The sequence below is a fragment of the Ruditapes philippinarum genome, unplaced genomic scaffold, assembly GCF_026571515.1.
Source record: "Ruditapes philippinarum isolate M1 unplaced genomic scaffold, ASM2657151v2 ctg15175_1_1_1_1, whole genome shotgun sequence".
Lineage (NCBI taxonomy): Eukaryota > Metazoa > Mollusca > Bivalvia > Venerida > Veneridae > Ruditapes > Ruditapes philippinarum.
Genome location: NW_026852555.1, coordinates 1 through 20,305, shown reverse-complemented (window position 1 = coordinate 20,305; position 20,305 = coordinate 1). Strand labels below are relative to the sequence as shown.

Genomic DNA, 20,305 nt, shown 5'->3' with positions numbered 1-20,305 from the left:
TACATTTGTGTGGAAATGTGTGTTTCCATATGTGTAAATCAGTATGAAATTGCATTTTGGTAATTCATTACAAATGTTCAAAATGAAATGCCAATTAAACATTGAAATTGTGCATAAGCGTCGCTTTAATTTTCTGTAATATCAAAGCATTGATAAATGATTCAAATTATTTTTATGAATGCAATGATAAATGAAATCAAAATTGCTCTTCATTGTAATCGTTGTACTTGCAAATACATATATAAAATTCACCAATTGGCAGTATAGTTTATTTCTTGTACATATCCTATTTTTTCATTAAGTATGATTCTACCTTTGCAAAAAAAGTAATAATGAATACCCAAGCTTATATAGATTGAAACTTTTAACTTGAATCAAGAGGTCAAATAAATCCGTACGCTTTTTATTGGATAGTACAATAGTTAAACGTTGCGTATTATGCTGTATAAAGAAAAATTGAATACTACATGTATTAAAAACGTCATGTAATTTCCCGTGATATATTACTAAAAGAAATATTTTGATTTGATTAACATTCATCAGGTGAGTTGTTGAGTTTTCAAAAAAGAAATTATAAATCTATAAGTGACCTACTTTTAAACATTAAATATATTGCCTATGAAAACATATTTTTAAAAATGAAATATTTTCTGTTCAATATGACTTTTAAACCTTCTAATTATATATATTTTGCATTGATATATCTTTGTGTTCCTTAATGTAAAAATAATATCTGATGAATTTATATTATATCTAGAATGATATTTCGCAAAGCATAAATAACTACTGACTTCGTTATTATAATTCGAATAATTAAATTTTACCAGTAGTGTAATAAAGTTTTTCTTAATTGTATTATGGTGTATTTACTTTTTGTGTATATTAAGTATTATGATTTATGATTAAACTTTGAATAAGTATTATTGAGGTTTAAGATAAGAAGATGACGTCACTATATAAAAGTAATGGTATATACACTAGTTATACCAGCACTACTGGCAGAGATTGTAGAACAATGGAACCGGAAACATTGTGTTTCTGTCAACATGGGTAATAATACTTCAGATCTGTATATGTATTTTTGAATTCTGAAACAATCTGATTTGTATTTATTCATCATTTTTATTATTTCTATTGATTTTTACACTTACTTTACATGTTGTATGTGGCCCTGAAGAATGAAACACAAAATTCAGATATGTCTTTCATAGTTTAAATCATTAAATCATTACTTCTAATCTTGCTTTTTAGACTTGCTAAAGAAATTAATCAAGACTAAATATTCATTCATTCATTTTCAAAATAACATTTTATTGCTTTAACTGTCACGAAAGAGAAGTTTACGTTACAAAATATTTTACGTTATATATACTAACTTTCCGTAGTTTCATCTATTGTATCTATATTATAATAATTTATGTAGTTACAAGAACCACAAGGTTAATTTTGAGGAGGTTCCTAAAGAACGCCCAATAAAGTTACCATGCCGGGTCTCTGGTTGTAAATGTACCAGCTTTCACTTCGTACCTCCTCTCAACTGCTGCTCGCCAATACGCTGTCATTGTAAACACACTCCCGACGAACATTCAGAATTCGGAAAATATATTTGTAAAAGAGGTAATGAAAAGTTTGTACGCGTTGTTGTTGATATATTGAAATAAAAATAATATCAGGAAATACTCTTTTGATGCTGAATTTAGAAACCCATAGCCTACTGAATTTGTGAAGTGCATTTGTCCTGTGTTGCATTTCCGGCATTTCCGTATTAAAGCTAACCGTGGCAGACTGCAAAGAAGTTCAGATTTGTGTGGCTCTTTACTTGGAACAAAGGCTTGTCACTTTCAGGTGATAAGTCTATATACAGTGCATATTGTACATGTATATAATGCAAATGTATATTCCAATCGGCATAGCCCTTGCTGCTTGAACAATAATGTAGTAACCACAAAATGTCTGAAAAATACAGGAATCCCATAACAGATGGATTTTTATCGATCACTTTATGTATAAACTGTATTTATAACTTATACTTTTATTGGATAAATAGTAGAAATGACGATGAAATGATTTATATAACAATGTTATCATTTGTCTAGTGTTATAATTTGATCCATCTCTTTCAGCTGGATGTACTAGCTGTACTGGATTTTCTAGCTCATTCATTTGCGGATGTGGTGTACCCGTTAATAGCCATACAATGACTATTGAAAAGGTGATGGGTGAAAACAGCCGAGGAAAAAATTGGCCCAAATAAGGCAGGCGTTCTTAACAATCGCCCTAAAAATTAAATTTTACTATATTTATTGTTTTCTTTTATTTCGTTTTTTAGGGAAAAGGTTTACTGCCCCCCTTATATTTTGTTGCATTTTTTGGATTTTTTTATCATTTTTTTGTCGGCACATATTTATAAAATAAATCGAATAAACGTCATTTAACTTGTAAAAAATTTCTTGTCTGTTAAAATTCAGTATTTGTCAGATTTATAAAACCGATACAAATAAAAGTGTGTTTAAACAAGATAAATTTTCTTCTTCGTTATGATGCAGATTACCCTTATTAGTGTAGTAGAGGAGAATTGAAGAAAGTTGGAAAAGGTTTTACAGGTAATTTTATTCTTTTTTCATGTATGTCATGAGTACATCATGTATGAGCACACCTCATTTAACAATACAAAAGATTAGATATTATTAAAATAAATCATGGGAAAGGGGTTTCGTTTTCGATAATCTGCATTTAATTTCTTGTCTGTTAAAGAGATAACTTTACCCTTAGTCTCACACACCTCATTTATACAATTAGAGAGGATAAAGAGACTGACAATGATAATTCTTTAATAATGGGTATTTGAAAAAAATGGCAAAGATAAGGATATTGAAGCAAACTACTTTTCATTAATTACTAAAATGTTGTACATTCGGTTGACAGGAAATCAGCTACATAAAAAGCAGAACAATAAGACAATATGATTATCTGTTTTTGTAATAAGCATTTTCTAAAACAAGCTCAATGATTCCCATTTCTCCTCTTTATATGTTTTTGATACTCTCAAAATATTTAAATGTCCTGTAGGCTATTTTTCATTGATTAAATTTGCCTTTCGGAGAGCAACGTAAGTATAATCATGTTATATATGCATTGATTAATTTAATTTCAATAAAATTCCTTTCAGGTGCCCTTCAGTACTGACAGTTCAAGATGTCCCATCTGTGACGAGAGGAACAGAGGATATTTGTATATCACGTGGTCACATCCTCTGCAAATTATGTGATAAAACACAAAAATCTAGTGGCAATAATCTGTGATAGTGCCCTTTTCGTCGGACAACCATCTAGAGCATAGGAAACATTCACTATTAAACTATCAGACAACAAGACATAATCATCATTCTCAGTTGAATTTTCATTACGATGTTCTTTGTAAACATTCTATTCAGTGCATTGCTCACTTTTGTATAATTTTATTGCACTGTTTTCATTTTCAATTTGTGTCGAAAAGTTAAAAGAAATTTTACAGCCAGAATAAACTTATAAAGAAGAAACGCACCATAACACTTTTATATATATAGATTTTGAGTGATAACCCTCTGTGTAAAGTATTTTCTTTTATCTGGAACAAAACTGAAAAAAAAGATACTTGATATATCAAATTTAAACTTCAAAGATTTATAGATCTTTTTAAAGAAAGGAAACTTTTTCAAGAACAATAATTCTTTTATGCATACTTTTGGATTTATCGAACATTTATTTGTTCATAAAAGTTAACATGTCCCGGCCATGATAATGGCAAGGGAAAATATAGTTTTAACCCTGTCCGTCTTTATGTGCGTGTTCGAAAACCTTGTCCATCCAGTAATGATGTCATGCATGAAGGGATTTTTGAAATAACGTAGCATAATTGTGTAGCTTGATGACTAGGTTTATCATTTGCAAGTCCTAGACCCATAGTTTCAAGATATAATCCACATAAGTCAAATGGTCAAAGGTCAACAGTGAGAAAATCTTGCCTGACCCTTATCGCTGTCATGAATCAGGGGATTTGAAAATAACTTTGCAACTTGATGATAACCTAGATCTAGACTAGCTCCAATGTAAAGGTCAGACTTAGAGGTCAAAGGTCAGTAGTCAGAACATCGTGTCCGGCCGAAACTCTGTCATGTAGCGAGAGAATTCGAAACAAATTTGCACAAATCATATTGAGACGGTATGTGACTTGTAAAAGCAATACTTCTACCTCCAAGGTCAAGGTTACACTTAATCTGGGGATTATAAATAAACTTAGCATGAGGAGTCGGTGTGTCATGCGTAAGACCTAGAACCTTCGATCCAATGTAAAAGTCACTCTTAGAGGTCAAAGGTCAGCTGTTAGAAAATCTTGTCCAGCCAATATTCTTGTCATGTATCAATGGATTTAAAATATATTTTTGTAAATAGTACACATGTGTAGCATGATCAAGGGATTTTGAAAAATGTTAGCGCATTTGTTAAGAATGACGAGATAGTGTGACAATTGCATGACATAGACCCCTAGGTTCTAGGCCAAAGATCACACCTAAAACTTAAAGGCTAGAAAATCTTATCCAGTCTAAATGTCAGATGGCAAATGTGTTAAGCATTATGATTCCTTGTTAGCAATTGTGACATTCAATGATTTGACAATACTTTACTTTGTCTTATCATAAATTTGTTATCCTTACATATATAGCGGGGACATCCGTGTCTTTCAGACACATTGCTAGTTTTACTTTGTAATTTATCATGTTTATTTTTTGTCTACAGCCTATAAAGTTAACACGATTTATCAGGAACTAGATATCACTTTTAAGACTCCAAGAATTGTTTTGTTCAATCTTTAATTAATTGATACATGAGGATATTTATCCCACAATCAATATATTGAAGTAAATCAGAGTTTATGTTGTAAACATTATGATTTTCCTGGTCTAATTACATTAACTGATGATTCAGTGAATTTGATAATATGAGCATAAAGATGCTTTCATTTTATTTTTTAATCTTGAGATTGTAATTGTAATAATACTTTAAATGATTAAACAAACAACAAAAATTGTTAAAAATATGTTAATGTTATTATATCTAAAATGGATGACATTTTGCTTGACTGGTTGGCTTTTATATCATTATAACACTCTGATATACATAATTCTAAGTAGCTTTTTTAGATTTTAGAGTATTTCTTGTAATTTTGTTTTTAGACATTTTTATGTTTTTTTTTTTTACCATATACAATTAACAAAATGACCTTTAGAACAAATAGCTATCGGTATTTATGCTAACATTTTTAAAACTTATATTAACGCATGAACGCTAAGTAGACTCCCTTTTTGCAGAATCAAAAATGACACATCCTTTTCAACACATAAAACTAATGTCTATGTGTTCTTTAAAAACATGTTCAAAGGTACATACATGATACATAACATGTAAAAGTATTGATCAAATATTTTATCGTCTATAACTTTTACTTTAAACGTTTGACAAAAGTTTTTAACTTTTTACAGTTTCGTAATAACATGACTCTGTGATAATTTTTGTATTGTTTATATCATTATGTGATATACCGTAGATGATTAATCATAAATGATAATTGTGATACTTATTTCGTAATTTGATTTCATTTCGATGTAAGTCTTGTTAAATATTTTAGATGTAATAAAGATGTTATAAAACAATGAAATAATTTTATTCTATTTTCCACTTTTCCCATATTACAAAGCTAAGATTCACGTCAGTCCCTCTAATCAAGCTGCATGTTATGAAAAGACAATGGAATTGAAAATTTGTGTTTGCAAGTGGTTGCCATTTTGTTTGATCATTACAAATATGCCATTGCTGTTAGTAATTTACATATGTTGTATCTTTTGGTTCGTGTCATGATAACATTATGGCCAAAGAAAAAAGGCGGGTAGTTTCCTCACCATCGTTCCTGGAGAGTTACACCAGTACTAGACTACCTTCCTCCGCGCTAAACTACCAAAGTATCTCCCGAGGATCGAACCTTGCCGTCTGTGGTTAAGGAGTTACATGTATTAGAAACTAGGAAACATTACCCTTTTAAGTAGGACTTAGTCATGATAATAATATGTCATATGTTGCAGTTCGGATTAGAATATCCGTCGCGAGGTTACCCACTATTTGGGCTTGCCGAGTTGCAGGTAATGGGCAGGTATCAAAGAGACAGATATGTCGATCTGAACCGCAAATACATGCCAGGTGTTTCCGTAAAACTAATATGGGGGTGACAGATAAGTCGCGTGTTTTCAATGGCGTCATTTCAGCACACTTCAGAAATGACCTCTGGAAATACATAACAAGAATGACATATATGTAAAATGAAATATTTTTCGCAATGATTGAGCGTTTAACAAAGTAATTAAAGGCGCTGTATGCTTTTCTTTGCTTTTAGTTTATGTCTTTACCGCTCTTACTTTATTTCCCAAAGGTCTTTTATTTTTAGTATACATGTACTTCAGTTTCCAAATAGATAGTTATTTACCAATGGCCTGAACCATTTTTTTGCTCTGTTGCTTTTTGCAAATTGTGCAGTTGTAGTGATTTTGTATTCTGTATGGAAGTCAAAATACTACTTTGTTTACATTTTGCTACCTGTATTACAAATCAACTCACATTTAGCTCTGCTTTTCTCAAGCAAAAAGAATCTAATAGTTTCACAACCATTATTTAAGCATTATTCAATTCATATACACGTATGCCTTTTTTAAAGAAATAAGCATTTATTCTTTTTTGAGGCATAATGTGCCTTTAAACAAAATTACCAAATAGCGTAATAAAGGTTAAACCTATACAGCAAATTGTTACATATCGTAAGAATATATTAACGTATAGTTTACTTATATGGCATGTTCTAACATGAAATAAGTACATATAACATACATATACGTTTTTTTTTCTCACTTCTACATTGAGCATTTTAAGCTCACCTTACTAGTAGGTTGTTCAGTAACTGAACTTAGAGATCATTGATCATACGTTGAGTGAGAACGTTGAAAATTTCTGAACATGCTTAAAATTTTGGTAACTAAAAATTATTTGATCTGAAAATAGTTTATGTAAAGATCATAATGTTTTTAGTTCAAATCTTATTAACCTGATGCCAATGTATTTCTGTTTGACAGTAGTGCCGCTGCTTTTATTTTCATTATTAATTAAGGTTTCATTCTTCCTTGCGATGATATATCTAGACTATAATAATAATAATTTGCCGTTGCACCTAAATTTCGTTACGTCAGTTATTCACAGGCCTGTATATACGCACGTATAGGGGGTTCCCAGAGGTGACTAAAAGTTTCAATAGTGGAGCAATAGGTAACTTGTTAACCCTGAACCAACCAATCAAATGCCTATAGTTTGTACCACTGTGCTTTATTTTTATAGAAAGATAATAAATCATTTATTGCCCCATGCATCATTGTCATACATTGAGGTTAAAGAAGTATGGACAGGGATGATTCTATATATTGCACCATCAACAACAACACAATAATTTTACTGGCAACTGTTGCCGTAAAGTATGCTTGTCTGAGCTATGCACGCGAGCACAATAATTATTTCATATGGAATTATTGGAAATTAATAACAATAAAAAAAATAAAAATATCCCGGAATCTGCATCATAAGTAACCGAAGACGATAGCGTTGGCTCTAAATGAGCTGTTGAACGGTCATTTTAGTGAACATCGTAATACACTAGTCAGTCTATTTGACTTTATACTTTTATGATATGTATATGTATTGTGTTTCGTTTTAAAACCGCAACAAGTTAAACAATCAGATAAATAATTATATTATTTATGAACTTTCAGCATTTGAACCATGTGATGTTCCAGTAAACATCAATATCGGATCTTATCTTATCACTTTAACCGCGTTCCCAATTTCAGAGTGTAAAAACTTCATCTAATCCATATTGAATCCCATACAGCATCGTTTCATTTCAATGTCTAAAATATCTATATTTTTTTTGTTTTTTATCCCCCCCAAAAAAATGCAAACAGTTTATTTGTCTAGCCTTATTTTTACTTTTAGGGTTCACAGTTCATTAATACCTTATTACATTTTTTAAGTAACAAAATTCCATAAAAATATTAGATGAAGAGCTCAAAACTAATATTAATGAAAACAACGTTTATTATATTGGACTAGTACACATACAAAGAATATATAACACGGCTAGCTCCTGCCAATAATAAGATCCGCCCAATCGTTACAAGTCCCGATAGAAATTCAGCAAAAATTGAAAACAAACCAGTGTATAAATATCCTTTTACATAGAATATAAGATAGTTTGATTATAATATTATGCTAAAGGACACAAGTACATTTTCTATATTGATATATATTGAAACCGACTTTATTATCTTCTGATAAGCTCCCCTCCATAGCATGCTACCATGTAACATTCAACTTGTGTATTAATTCTTGGGGAATATTAAAACGTTACTCTTGTTGTTTCTTCTAGTTCAAATATACAATTAGTATATTTACGTGAAATCTCATTTAAGAAATAATAATCATAGCTAATTTCAATAATACTGATTGAACTGTTTATTAATTTTCTCTACGTGACATAGTTTAGTTCTTTATTTTTTCAGATAGTCACGATATATTACTGTGATAACAAAATACTTTAAACTCATTATTTTCAATAACTGTTATTATCTAACCCATTCATTATTATCATACTTCGGATTGCCACGCAACAATCGTCCAGCCCTTGTTCTAGCACGCGAGTTCATCGGCGGGTCACTTTGTTCCTGAGATGAGTTATTTTCCTCGAGAGGTAATTCAGGGGTACTTGAATTTGTATCATGATATTAGACTTGCGCATGAAATGATTCAATATTCGGTTGTGTCTTCCGGACTTTGCGTAATACTGACCGATTTCTCCGATATATGCTGCCGTCAGCAAGTTGTATATGATAGGAGCGGTCACTATGTACTTTTACTATTTTCCCGCGTTTCCAAATTTTTCCTATTTTAATGCGTACTGATTGATTCAAGGACAAAGGTCGCAAATATTTTGCATTTTTGTCGTAATTGACCTTTTGTTGTCTTTCGATTTTTTCATTAGACTGCGCACTTTTGAGTTATTTACTAAAATGGGTACCAGTGCTTTATTTGTAACTGGCACAACGGATTTAGTTCTCCGGCCGATTAACAGTTGACTGGAGAATATCCGCATTCAAGAGGTGTATTACGATATTCTAATAATGCAATGTAAATGTTTGTGTTTGTATCTTTAGCCTTTTGCATTAGTTTTCTGGCGATACCTACTCCTTTTTCCGCAAGACCGTTCGACTGGCGGTATCCGGGGATGAAGTTCTGTGCTCGAAACCCCACTCTTTAGCGAATTCTTTGAATTCGGAGCTTGAAAATTGAGTACCATTGTCTGAGACAAAGACTTCAGGTATTGACAGTCTCGACATGTGCTTCTGAAGTTTCAGAATGACTTTTTTTGATGTTGTGTTTTGTAAATGGTCTATTTCAAAAAATCTTGAATAATAATCAATAGTCAATAGATACTCTTTACCTTGAAAATGGAACAGGTCTGCTGCTATTTTTTTGTAAGGTCTGTCGGGGAATTCTGTAGTCATAAGCGGTTCTTTTGTGTTTGCGTCGCGGTATGTTAGACATATGCTACATTTGCTTACATATTTTTTAATTTGCTTGGACATGCCTGGCCAGAATATTGAATCTTTAGCACGTTCAAGTGTTTTCGTAATTCCCATGTGACCTGTATGTACTTTCTGTACAAGTTCATTTCTCAAGATTTTTGGTATTACAATCGTATGACCTCGAAATATCAGGTCATTTTCTATGCTTATTTCTTAAGCATGCAATATTATCTAATAAAATTCATGATTTAAAATAAAAGAAGGGAAATGTTCTATATTGATATATATTGAAACAGACTTTAGTTACTGATAAGCTCCGCCTCCATAGCATGCTACATGTAACATCACTTGTGTATTAAATCTTGGAATATTAAGACGTACTCTTGTTGTCTCTTCTAGTTCAAATTATACAATAGTATATTTTACTGGACATCTCATTTGAGATATAATATTCTTGATAATATACTTGTCACTAAAACAAAACATACAACATACATGGAAGTCTGGTTATCTTGAAAAAGACATATATACTATTCTTGGCATGTGTATTCTTTAAAGGCTTCTTCTAATTTAATATATTAAGCTTCACAGAAACGCAATTGACAGTGCTAAGATGTTGCTCAATTGTCTACCTATACATTAAGTAAAATTCAAATGAGCACAATAAAAAGAACACCTGAACACGGTGCCTTTACCACGTGACTTTTTATGGCTAGCATAATACAAATAACGAGCAACATTTTATTTCATTTTTGAATATTTCATTTTTTTATAGAATTAAATGTAGAGCACTCTTATTCTTGTGATCAACACATTCATTGATTTTTTATTTAAAAAGTTATCATGGCAAAAAATTCTGGACCGTTTTTTTGTATTGGTTTTTGCCTCTTGCAGATCACAAAACGTCAAGTTGTACAGGCACCATGATATTGAAAACATCCTATTATACAATCTGCCTGTAACTGAGAACTATATAACTGCAACATTTGTACATGCGTTACATTTGGGTGCAGATAATTTAAACAGTAAACATTGTTAATTATATTTGGAGACCTATATCTTTCTAACCAATATGCTTTATTAAATATATATTCAATATATATAACTGTAATATCCAATAATTATATTTCGCAAATTTTAAATAATACGAAGTTGAATTTTACTTAAATTAGCACAAACAAAAATAAACGCTTGAAAGGCCGGACTTAAACCGTTTCAAAAAAGATAATTCTACTTTCACGTGGGAGTTATAAATGAATTTTTATAAATATCTGATAGATTTAATCATTTTATATATGTTTAACTATATAACTTACGTGCAATTACTGAAATTGTCTTCATTTTGATAAATATAAGGGGGGTCAGTATACGTTTCCGTAGTTATTGTTGTGCTTGTTTTTGTATTGTTTTACATTTAATTTATTATTTTTAAATCTACAATCTCAGAACTGAAATAAGACCTTATTAAAACATGTTATTTTTGTCTGGCTTACAGATGTAAACATGCGTAATTCTTTTTATTTGTAATGAAAAGTTTATTTGATACAGAAAATGAGAAACTGTTGTTTTAACTGAAAAGGCCAATGAGGAAATATTTCATTTTATTTCTCATCATATCCTGTTAATGGTGGTTTACTACATTAAAACTATCACGATATCATGTCTTAAGTTTTTGTCAATGCCCCTCATTAGTTATTGCAATATTAGTTTAACCAATAATGATTATGTCAATTGTTAATATGTTTATTTATAAAACATACTAAAGCGTATTAATTGTCTTCTGACAATTAGGTACCTCGTGCACAGTACATTTAATATGACCAAAACTAATGAATTTCTACCTCGCGTATACCTTTGATGTTACATTATTGCAAACAGAAATATTTTATCATCATAAAACTTTAAGCGAATTTGTCTGCAATGTCATAAATATATATTTAAGAAATATTTAGTATCTTTCGCCACAACATGCCATGAAAGAAAGATATATGGATATTTTGTTAAGTGTGAAATTAATGATCCGATATTACAAATATATAAATATAGCAGATAATAGAATTGTTCTGCAACACATTATTATTATCTTACATATAAAAAAATCATACTAAATCACTAGGAACAACATTGCTATTGTTATTTTTTAAGAAATGTTTAAATCTATAAGAGTATTTAAATGATACACTTCTATTATCTTTTGTCAATAGTTTGAAATACAATTAAAAATATGCCCATTTCCAGACCAACCCACTTTAAGCATGATAATATTCAATTCAACCCTAGGAATATTTATAAATAAAATCTTATAAATATAATTATATAGTATTTAAAAGTAGAAAAGTATGTTGTTTGTTGAATATATCAATATGTCTTTATTCTCAATGAAACAATCTCATTTATTTGCCTGGATGAATATGTTAATGTTATTTATGTTGATGAATTCGTCTTTTAAGCAATTCAAGATCAAAAGTTGTTAACGGTAACGTATTAATATGTATTTGTTCGTCCTAACATTGTCAACATAAACTTTGTAACGAATTGTCCTAACGCCTAGTTGGCTGAAAAATATGTTCAGTCCAATCATGTTGAAATGATTATGGTTGGTGATCATTTTAACATTTCATGGCTGATTTCTTCTAGAAAATGTGTCATAAACAAAACTGTGAAGGGCTAGTCGGGCCATTTAGTAAACAAACCAACTGACATTCCATGAAAATATACTATTTTTATGAATAGGCCATGGACAAACATGCAATAGCTGTAAAAATGTCTAGTTTGAGAAAGAAAAATAATAAAAAAACTAAACTAAAATACAACATAATTTATAATGCGGATTGAATGCCTATTTATTTAAAATACTAGCACTGTCTTTGTATAATTTATATTCTTTTAGTAAAGCTAAATCTGCATGTAAACCAATAAAGTTTAAAAATCCGGACGAATTAAGTCTCATGTAGTACCATTAACGTTTTCAACTGAAACTCGATATTCAGAATTTCTCTGGGACAACATATAACATACTTGCAGATCAAGTATTTTATCTGCAGTTAAAAAACTAAATCTTTAAATAATAATCTGTCTATCTTTGATTCAGAAATGCCAATTCTTGCATATTCTTTCATGTATTTCTTCCCTTCAATTTGCATTTTTTTAAACCAGGGAACCAGGGGATAGTCGAATTGTCCATTGAAGAATAAAGATAGAATTCTCATTTCCTATCTTTTAATTAGAGATAGAAAAAGATAAGAAAAAATGCATCTATTCTTATTTCTATCTTTCGGTTAGAATGTTTCAATATCTGAGATGGGTTAAGTCTGGTAAGGTAAAGTTATATATGGATTTAATACTATAAATAGACCATTTATGACGCGTTTCCAATTCGCTCGTATCGATCTATATCTAAAGTAAGCCAGTAGTAAAATCGTACTGATTTAAACGCGTGGGAAGTTTGATTACTACAACAAGGTAACTGTTTGATATATATATTTTTTTTAATTTTAACAGATAATATAGCATCAACAATAATGAACTTAATGTTTTAAAGATACTTAGTGTTTTATCATTTTCCAGTACGATTGCAGAGTAAACATTTCAAATGTTCTTAGCTAAAACTATAAATCAGTCTTGTAGATCGACTGTTTATAGAAATAATTTAGCACTTTATCGGTCAGTGTTCGTTAGTAAGTATTTACCAAATGAAGCTGACCAATTTAATTTTGTAAACGATATCTAATGAAACTTTACCTATACATATCAATCATTATCTATGTAGAAATTATGGCATCTTATTCACACAATAAAAGCACGAGTGTCATAATCAGTATAGGTATTTAAAGCGGCCTTCCGTTTTTATTTTCTATTGAAAAGACAATTCTGTGTTGTTTAAAACTAAATATTTCATTAATTTTCCGGCGTCCTGAGAGCTACTAATAACGTGTAAGTGACGCTCGTTTCTAAAAAGAGAAGATCAGGAAACAAATGAGCCGCGTCATGACAAAACCAACATAATGGGTTTGCGACCAGCATGGATCCAGACCAGCCTGCGCATTCGCGCAGTCTGATCAGGATCCATGCTGTTCGCTTACAGACCCTATAACAAATAGAGAAACTGAAAGCGAACAGCATGGATCCTGATCAGACTGCGCGGAAGCGCAGGCTTGTCTGGAACCATGCTGGTCGCAAACCCATTATGTTGGTTTTGTCGTGACGAGGCTCAAATCGTTTTACTAATTTAGATATTGAGATTGGACCAGTAGATTAGAGGTATCGAGACGGATAGGAAGTTAGAAGTAGCGTACTGTTTCGTTCTTTTGATTTTACAATTATATGAAATGATTTATTTAAAAATAACGTATCTAACCTTTAGAAAAGCTGAATGCCGCTTTAATTGTATTATGCCACTACTTGTTGTTATATCGTAATATTATATTTATCATGTTTTAGAAGATGACGAGTCAACTATATAAAAGTAATGGTATATACACTAGTTATACCAGCACTACTGGCAGAGATTGTAGAACAATGGAACCAGGGACACAGTGCTTTTGTCAGCATGTGTAAGAAATTATCTTGGTATTTTTATTAATATAAAGATTTATACAAAATCATTCAGTATAATCATTCACATTCTATAAAGTCTTTGTATATATTTATGAAATGAATGAATTAAATAAATTTCTTTTTAAATTCTTTGAAAAGGAAACGCCAAAAGAAAAGTTACACATTTTTATTATAAATACAAAATGTATAAAACATTATATTAGATAGTTTAGTTACATTTTTTAGATACAAGGATCACAAGACCGACTTTGATTTCATTCCGAAAGAACGTCCAATCAGATTGCCTTGCCGTGCGACTGGTTGTAAATGTGCCAGTTATCACTATGTACCGGCAAAGTGCTGTTCAGCCATAAAGTGTCATTGTAAACACGCTCCAGAAGAACATGAAGAATTTGGAAACTTAGTTTGTAAAAGAGGTAATATTCAATTCAAGTAAATTGTTAGCCCGGTTTCGAACACGGTTCTTTATTCACAGAAGGGAATGCAAAAATATGTTATTATTTAAGTACCTTAACAATGGGGACCAAAAAAACTCAAAGCACTTACTTTTAAATTAGTTACATGATTGCCAATCGTATTACATCATTATACAATAAAATACATAATTAAGCACTCATTACTTGCCAGAAATTTTAGTGGCCCGAAGCAGATTTCGTATATACCCTAAACGTATCAACCATTTAGCCCAAACACAATTTTAACTTTAAGTACTGATTTTGTAGCATGACATATAGTTTCAAAACTATGACCCAGAAAACTTACAATAGTCTGAAATATGATATCTTACAATATCAAACTTGTACATTCTATGAATATCTTGTATTATTTAGACCAAAGTTGAATTTACTAATTTCAGCTGATTGCAATAAATGCACGGGGTTCACAAGTTCGTTATTGTGCGGATGTGGAGTGCCCATTAGTGAGCACAGAATGACAGTTGAGACAGGCGACGAACGAGAAATTCGGCGAAAGGCCCGCAAACAGTCTTTATCGTAACCAAGTGTCCGTTTCTACGCTCCCCAGCTGCTTAGTAAATTCTGTGGATTTATTTAATTTCATGGGCATGAAGTTTCGTAGTTTTGTCACTGAGAAAATTTTTGTGGGTTCTTAAATTCGCCGACTGTCTATTTTTCAAAAAGGTAAAATGTAAATAATGCGATGCAAAATAATCTAACGAAATGAAATGGCGTTGGATCTTAAATTCCTTGGAAGACGTATCCGCGACAACCACGAAAATAAGTGTCCCACGAATGATGATAATTTTGCAATACATCAGCGTTAACATTCGACTGATGCTAGGAGAGTAAGAAACATAAATGACGATTTATTATGATAACAAAATCATGCAAAAAAGAAAACAAAGTCTGGATATGTTCTTTGTTTTATATTCTTTCAAAAATGTATGTGTAACCTCACAATTTCTCCGCAAAGAAAGTCAAACTCACATATGGAATTACATGTAATTGCAAATGGTATGATGAATAATTCTGGTTATGACATAGATACATCATGTCAAGTATTTGACAGATACTTCGTTCTATGCATTCTAAAATTATAATTATAATACATGTATAATATTTTGATTGTCTTGCTTTAATATGTGAATGATACTGGGCAAGGACATTTTGCAAGTGTTATGACAAAGATCTGTATTTTTTCTTTTGATTATTACATCGACATTGGTGAGACCTGTCAATAAAATTAAATCCAATAGGATAAAATCACAATGAAACAACGATGTCGACTTCCGTGTTGTTATATTGTTATGAAATTGTATAATCCTTGATGGTCAATGTATCAGGTGATGAAAATGTAATCATTAATTAGTATTAAACTGACTTTTAGCAAATGTGTGTTACATAATATATTTGGTTAAAAAAAATACCGGTTTATATTTGATAAAAACTAACTGCATGATCCTGATTTTACATATGGCATCACCAAAAAAAAATGATATGTGGCGGCATTGCCGAGTAGTTAACGCGTCGGACTAGTAATCTAATGATCGCTAGCCGCATAAGTTCAAACCCTGTCAGGGACAAGTCGTTGTTTCCTTGAGCAAGAAACTTTACACACATTGCTAGGTACTGGTTGGTTCCAGGAACGGATTCGAAAGTGTGTCTATAAGAAAAAGCTTCCTACACAATCCAACTAAAATAAATTCTGTATAAACTAAAAAAATGATATAAAAAGGTCAATCAAACCGTGTCTGTCAACGACATATTATGATATGTTTATATAAACTGCGTGTAACTTTTTGTCGATTTAGTGATTAAGTGATTTTATTTTCAAATTCAGCGTAATTATAGTAATGTATCACATATTAAAACATACATTATATGCCTTTTAACATTTATAATGTATGAAGACATTAACATATGTTGCAAATATGTTCTATAAAACATGTTATTATTACACTATTATTGTCTGAAATATACAATCTTTTCGTATGAAATAAATCAACAATAAAATAAAATTCAAATGCAACGCCTCGCTTTATTATTATGTTTGTTCATTCTTCATTTATCCTGTTTAAATGTCAACATCTATCTTTGTTTTTGCCTTAGTAAATGACATTTATTTATTCAATGAAATCATTTCCGAATAATAGCACAACAAATGGACTTCATAAGAGGTTTTACCGTAAAGCAGTGACTTCCACTCCGCCAGAATAAAAAGTTCATGATTCAAAATATGTTATTTCCTTTAGGCATCTTTTGACATGCCAGCCAAAACATATTAACCTCAAAAATGTCAGACTGCTTACACCTAATAAATGTACTATCATATTAACGATTTGGCTGTATGTTAAATGTATACATGTGCAAATAAAACCTCCTAAAAGCAAAGGTACATATACTTAACATCATGATATTAAAACATAAATGATCTTGTTTTACATGTATTTAGCTTGTAATGTTATTTAAGTGTTACAAGATAAACCAATAAATGTTTAATAATTTATAGACATACTTATGTCTATATATTTCATTGGAATACGCATTTACCTAACAATAATTTCTAATCGTACATATTATATACATATTTCATATGTTATATAATTATGCTTCGGGATCTATTTTGGAGCACTTCCGTGCCTGAAAAATATGTACAGAGGAGCACCTGTGATCTTCGACCACTAGTTAAGCTGAAAAGTCGCCATTTGGGTGCGACTTGAAATCGGACCAAACATTTATAATTTTATACTATAGAACTATTTCCTTTCTTTGTTTTGTTTTGAGGCTTTACAAGACATAGTTTGATTTTTGTTTCTTGTAAATACACTTATTGTGAACAAGATTTAACAAGTTGATTTTATTTTTCTATTCCTGCCAATGTTACACTGTCCATACTTTTACGCCCTGTTATTTAATATCAATTAACCTTAATAATAATAATTTTATTGGAGTTGTTTCTAAACTTATAGACAGACGGTGTTGGGGCTGGTTTACAGGTATTCACATTATCATTGGCAGCCATCTTATAAAAAATGTAAACGTGTGTCCAAACAACAAAGGGCAAAATTGCAATTGTTATCATTTCCAAAACTAGTGCGAATGAAAACTTTAGGAATACGAGATAGATACTTTCAAGTAAACAAACACTGAACCATTTTGCATGCTATTTTGTCTGGATATAGGGATTTTGTACTAAGATTTTCTTTATTGTTTTAGATTTATGAATCGTTTAATGTCGCAGACGAAACAGTTGCCAGCTTAATTGTTCGTTTTACAAGTTCATTCTAATCATAAAATCTAGTTTACGAGAGTGTGAATGACACAATATCAAATAGACAAAACAAATATTTATACAATTTATTTTGGTCAAACCAAGCGTTATTTAAATCCTGATATAAATAGAGATATAAACTGGACAATTCGTGACAACTTTTATCATGTAGGCGTTAATTTATGTCTTGTTTTATTTAAGTTAAAAGTTAACGAATCTTTCATATTTAACAACCGTCCAATCCTCATCCTATTTTACTAATTATGATGTATGTGTTTTACAAACTTTGACCATGCACTCATTTATCATATTTTTTTTCTAATTCACTAAGCGTAACCAGCTGGGAGTAATTCAAACAGCGGTTGTCATTCCGCTTTGAGGAAATAAAACTTAAAATTTAGTTGCGAAATATTTATGTTGCTCACTGTTGTATAAAATTGGTTAATCATTTGCGAATTGCCTCCTGTAAAATACATCTTGTGTGACTAAATAATGTGTAATCACGGATGTATACATACGTAATTAATTGTTTCAACGAATATTCAAGGAACATATAACGTACAGTGCTGACACCAGTAACCAAATCTTAAAATTTAAACATAATATTTATATAAGAGTTATTTAAAACGAAGGAAAATGTATGGAATATTTATCTTTGTAACGGTAATAATTAAAACTGTAAATTCACATGGCGGACATGGTGACACGTTACAGACTAAGAATGCAATACAAGACGCCCTCTTGTCTTACCTTTGTCATGGAGCAAATGGATATCCTTGTAACGGACACGGAAGTTGTTCTGGCGGAGCATGTACCTGCTACCATGGTTACAGTGGACTTAAATGTGAAATCAATGACGCAGATTTGACAAATATCGGAAATATTGGTGACACATTTCTTGGAGGCCCTGATACCGGAGGAGGACTAACCTTAGATGACCTACTTTCTCCACTTGCAATCACTGAATCTCCTCAAGTACTGGCATGTCTGTCAACAGATACAGACGCTTGTAGTGGACACGGTTTCTGTCATCAAGGTAGTTGTATATGCGAACCTGGACATTCTGGCATACTTTGTGAACTATCACATGAACAAGGATTTTGTAAAACTTATAAAGAATGTGCCGAGTGTACAGCTTTTATGAATGACTGTCCAAAAAAGTGTTCCTTGATTGCAAAGTTCAGACTCGTTTTTGGATTTCCAAGGGCAACCGATGGAGGCAACTTTAGAAAATGCCGCTTTAGAAATTCCGATTTTAACTGCACATTCTATTTTAAACAAGAAAGTGAGTCTCCGCAAGGGCTGAAAACTATTGCAGTAAAAGCCTGTTTGAATTATAATGAAGCTATTACAAAAGCAAACGAGACTGCAGATCAAATGAAAGACAAGCCTTTACAACCTGTCACACTATCGCCTACACCAGCCCTCACTACGACATCAACTGTTGACGACAGAAGTTCAATAGACCATTCACACGAACCGCATGACACTCATACGCATGATGATCATGCGCATGACACCATGGCTGATTCTGGGAAACAAGACACGAGCAAAGGCGGTTCAGGTGCAAGTGTTATTAAGCCAGGACTGTTTGTAATAATTGGAAGTGTACTAATGTTCTTGTGATTGTAAGTCATAGTAATCGTGTTCGAGTCAAATATCATCTTTATGAAGCCAAAATGGAAAAAGCTTCAAAACCATTATGGAAAATGAAATGAAGGAGTAAGGCAATTTCTCTAACTTTGAAAGAATACTGGCTAAACTTACTGTAAATTGCTATTGATATCAATATGTGTACATAATGGTGAAATATATTTAAAATTCTGTGATAAGTTTCCATTCATCGTAATTATCTACCAAAGTGTTAAAATATTTATTATCCAAGTGACGTGTTTTAGAAACAATCTTTAAGGCAGACTGATACCAATTAACATTTTCATTAAATTAAAATAATTCTACTTACATAGATGTATAATTACATTTACATATCATATATTTTTGCTAAATCATTATGGTGTAGTATGGACGGGACCTTAGTTAAGAACGCAATGTGTGCAGAGTTCTTCTGGCTAGTTTTGGTAATTTCATCGCGGTGAAATATACAAAAAAGGACTCCTACAACTGATATCATAACAAATACCACTCTGTTTGATAAAATCTCATATTTTCTTTACTTTGTATAAAAGGCGAATAAAAAAGATTTTTAGGAAGAGAAATGTATTGTATATTTATTAACTAAGCTTTAAAATTGTTAAGAGGAACCATGTAGGCATCATTTGTTTTAGAAACATACAGATTTCTTAGCTGAGAACTTTATAACATGTACACTAACTTTAGTTAATCCTACAACAGTGAACCTTTGTATGC

General features: G+C 31.2%; 1 protein-coding gene and 1 long non-coding RNA gene across 2 annotated transcripts; both read left to right on the top strand.

Annotated features, from left to right (window-relative positions):
• Nucleotides 1-375: 375 nt before the first annotated feature.
• Nucleotides 376-6,259, top strand: LOC132716799 (protein FAM221A-like). The gene is made up of 5 exons (XM_060700137.1): nucleotides 376-543; nucleotides 929-1,050; nucleotides 1,424-1,617; nucleotides 2,124-2,212; nucleotides 6,116-6,259. Exons 2-5 carry the CDS (start codon nucleotides 944-946, stop codon nucleotides 6,257-6,259), a joined length of 534 nt encoding a protein of 177 aa, XP_060556120.1. The 5' UTR covers nucleotides 376-543; nucleotides 929-943.
• A 6,737-nt stretch (nucleotides 6,260-12,996) lies between these two features.
• Nucleotides 12,997-14,619, top strand: LOC132716794 (uncharacterized). The gene is made up of 3 exons (XR_009623874.1): nucleotides 12,997-13,114; nucleotides 14,093-14,205; nucleotides 14,435-14,619. It is a non-coding gene; the product is annotated as an uncharacterized LOC132716794 (long non-coding RNA).
• The last annotated feature ends 5,686 nt before the right edge of the window (nucleotides 14,620-20,305 follow it).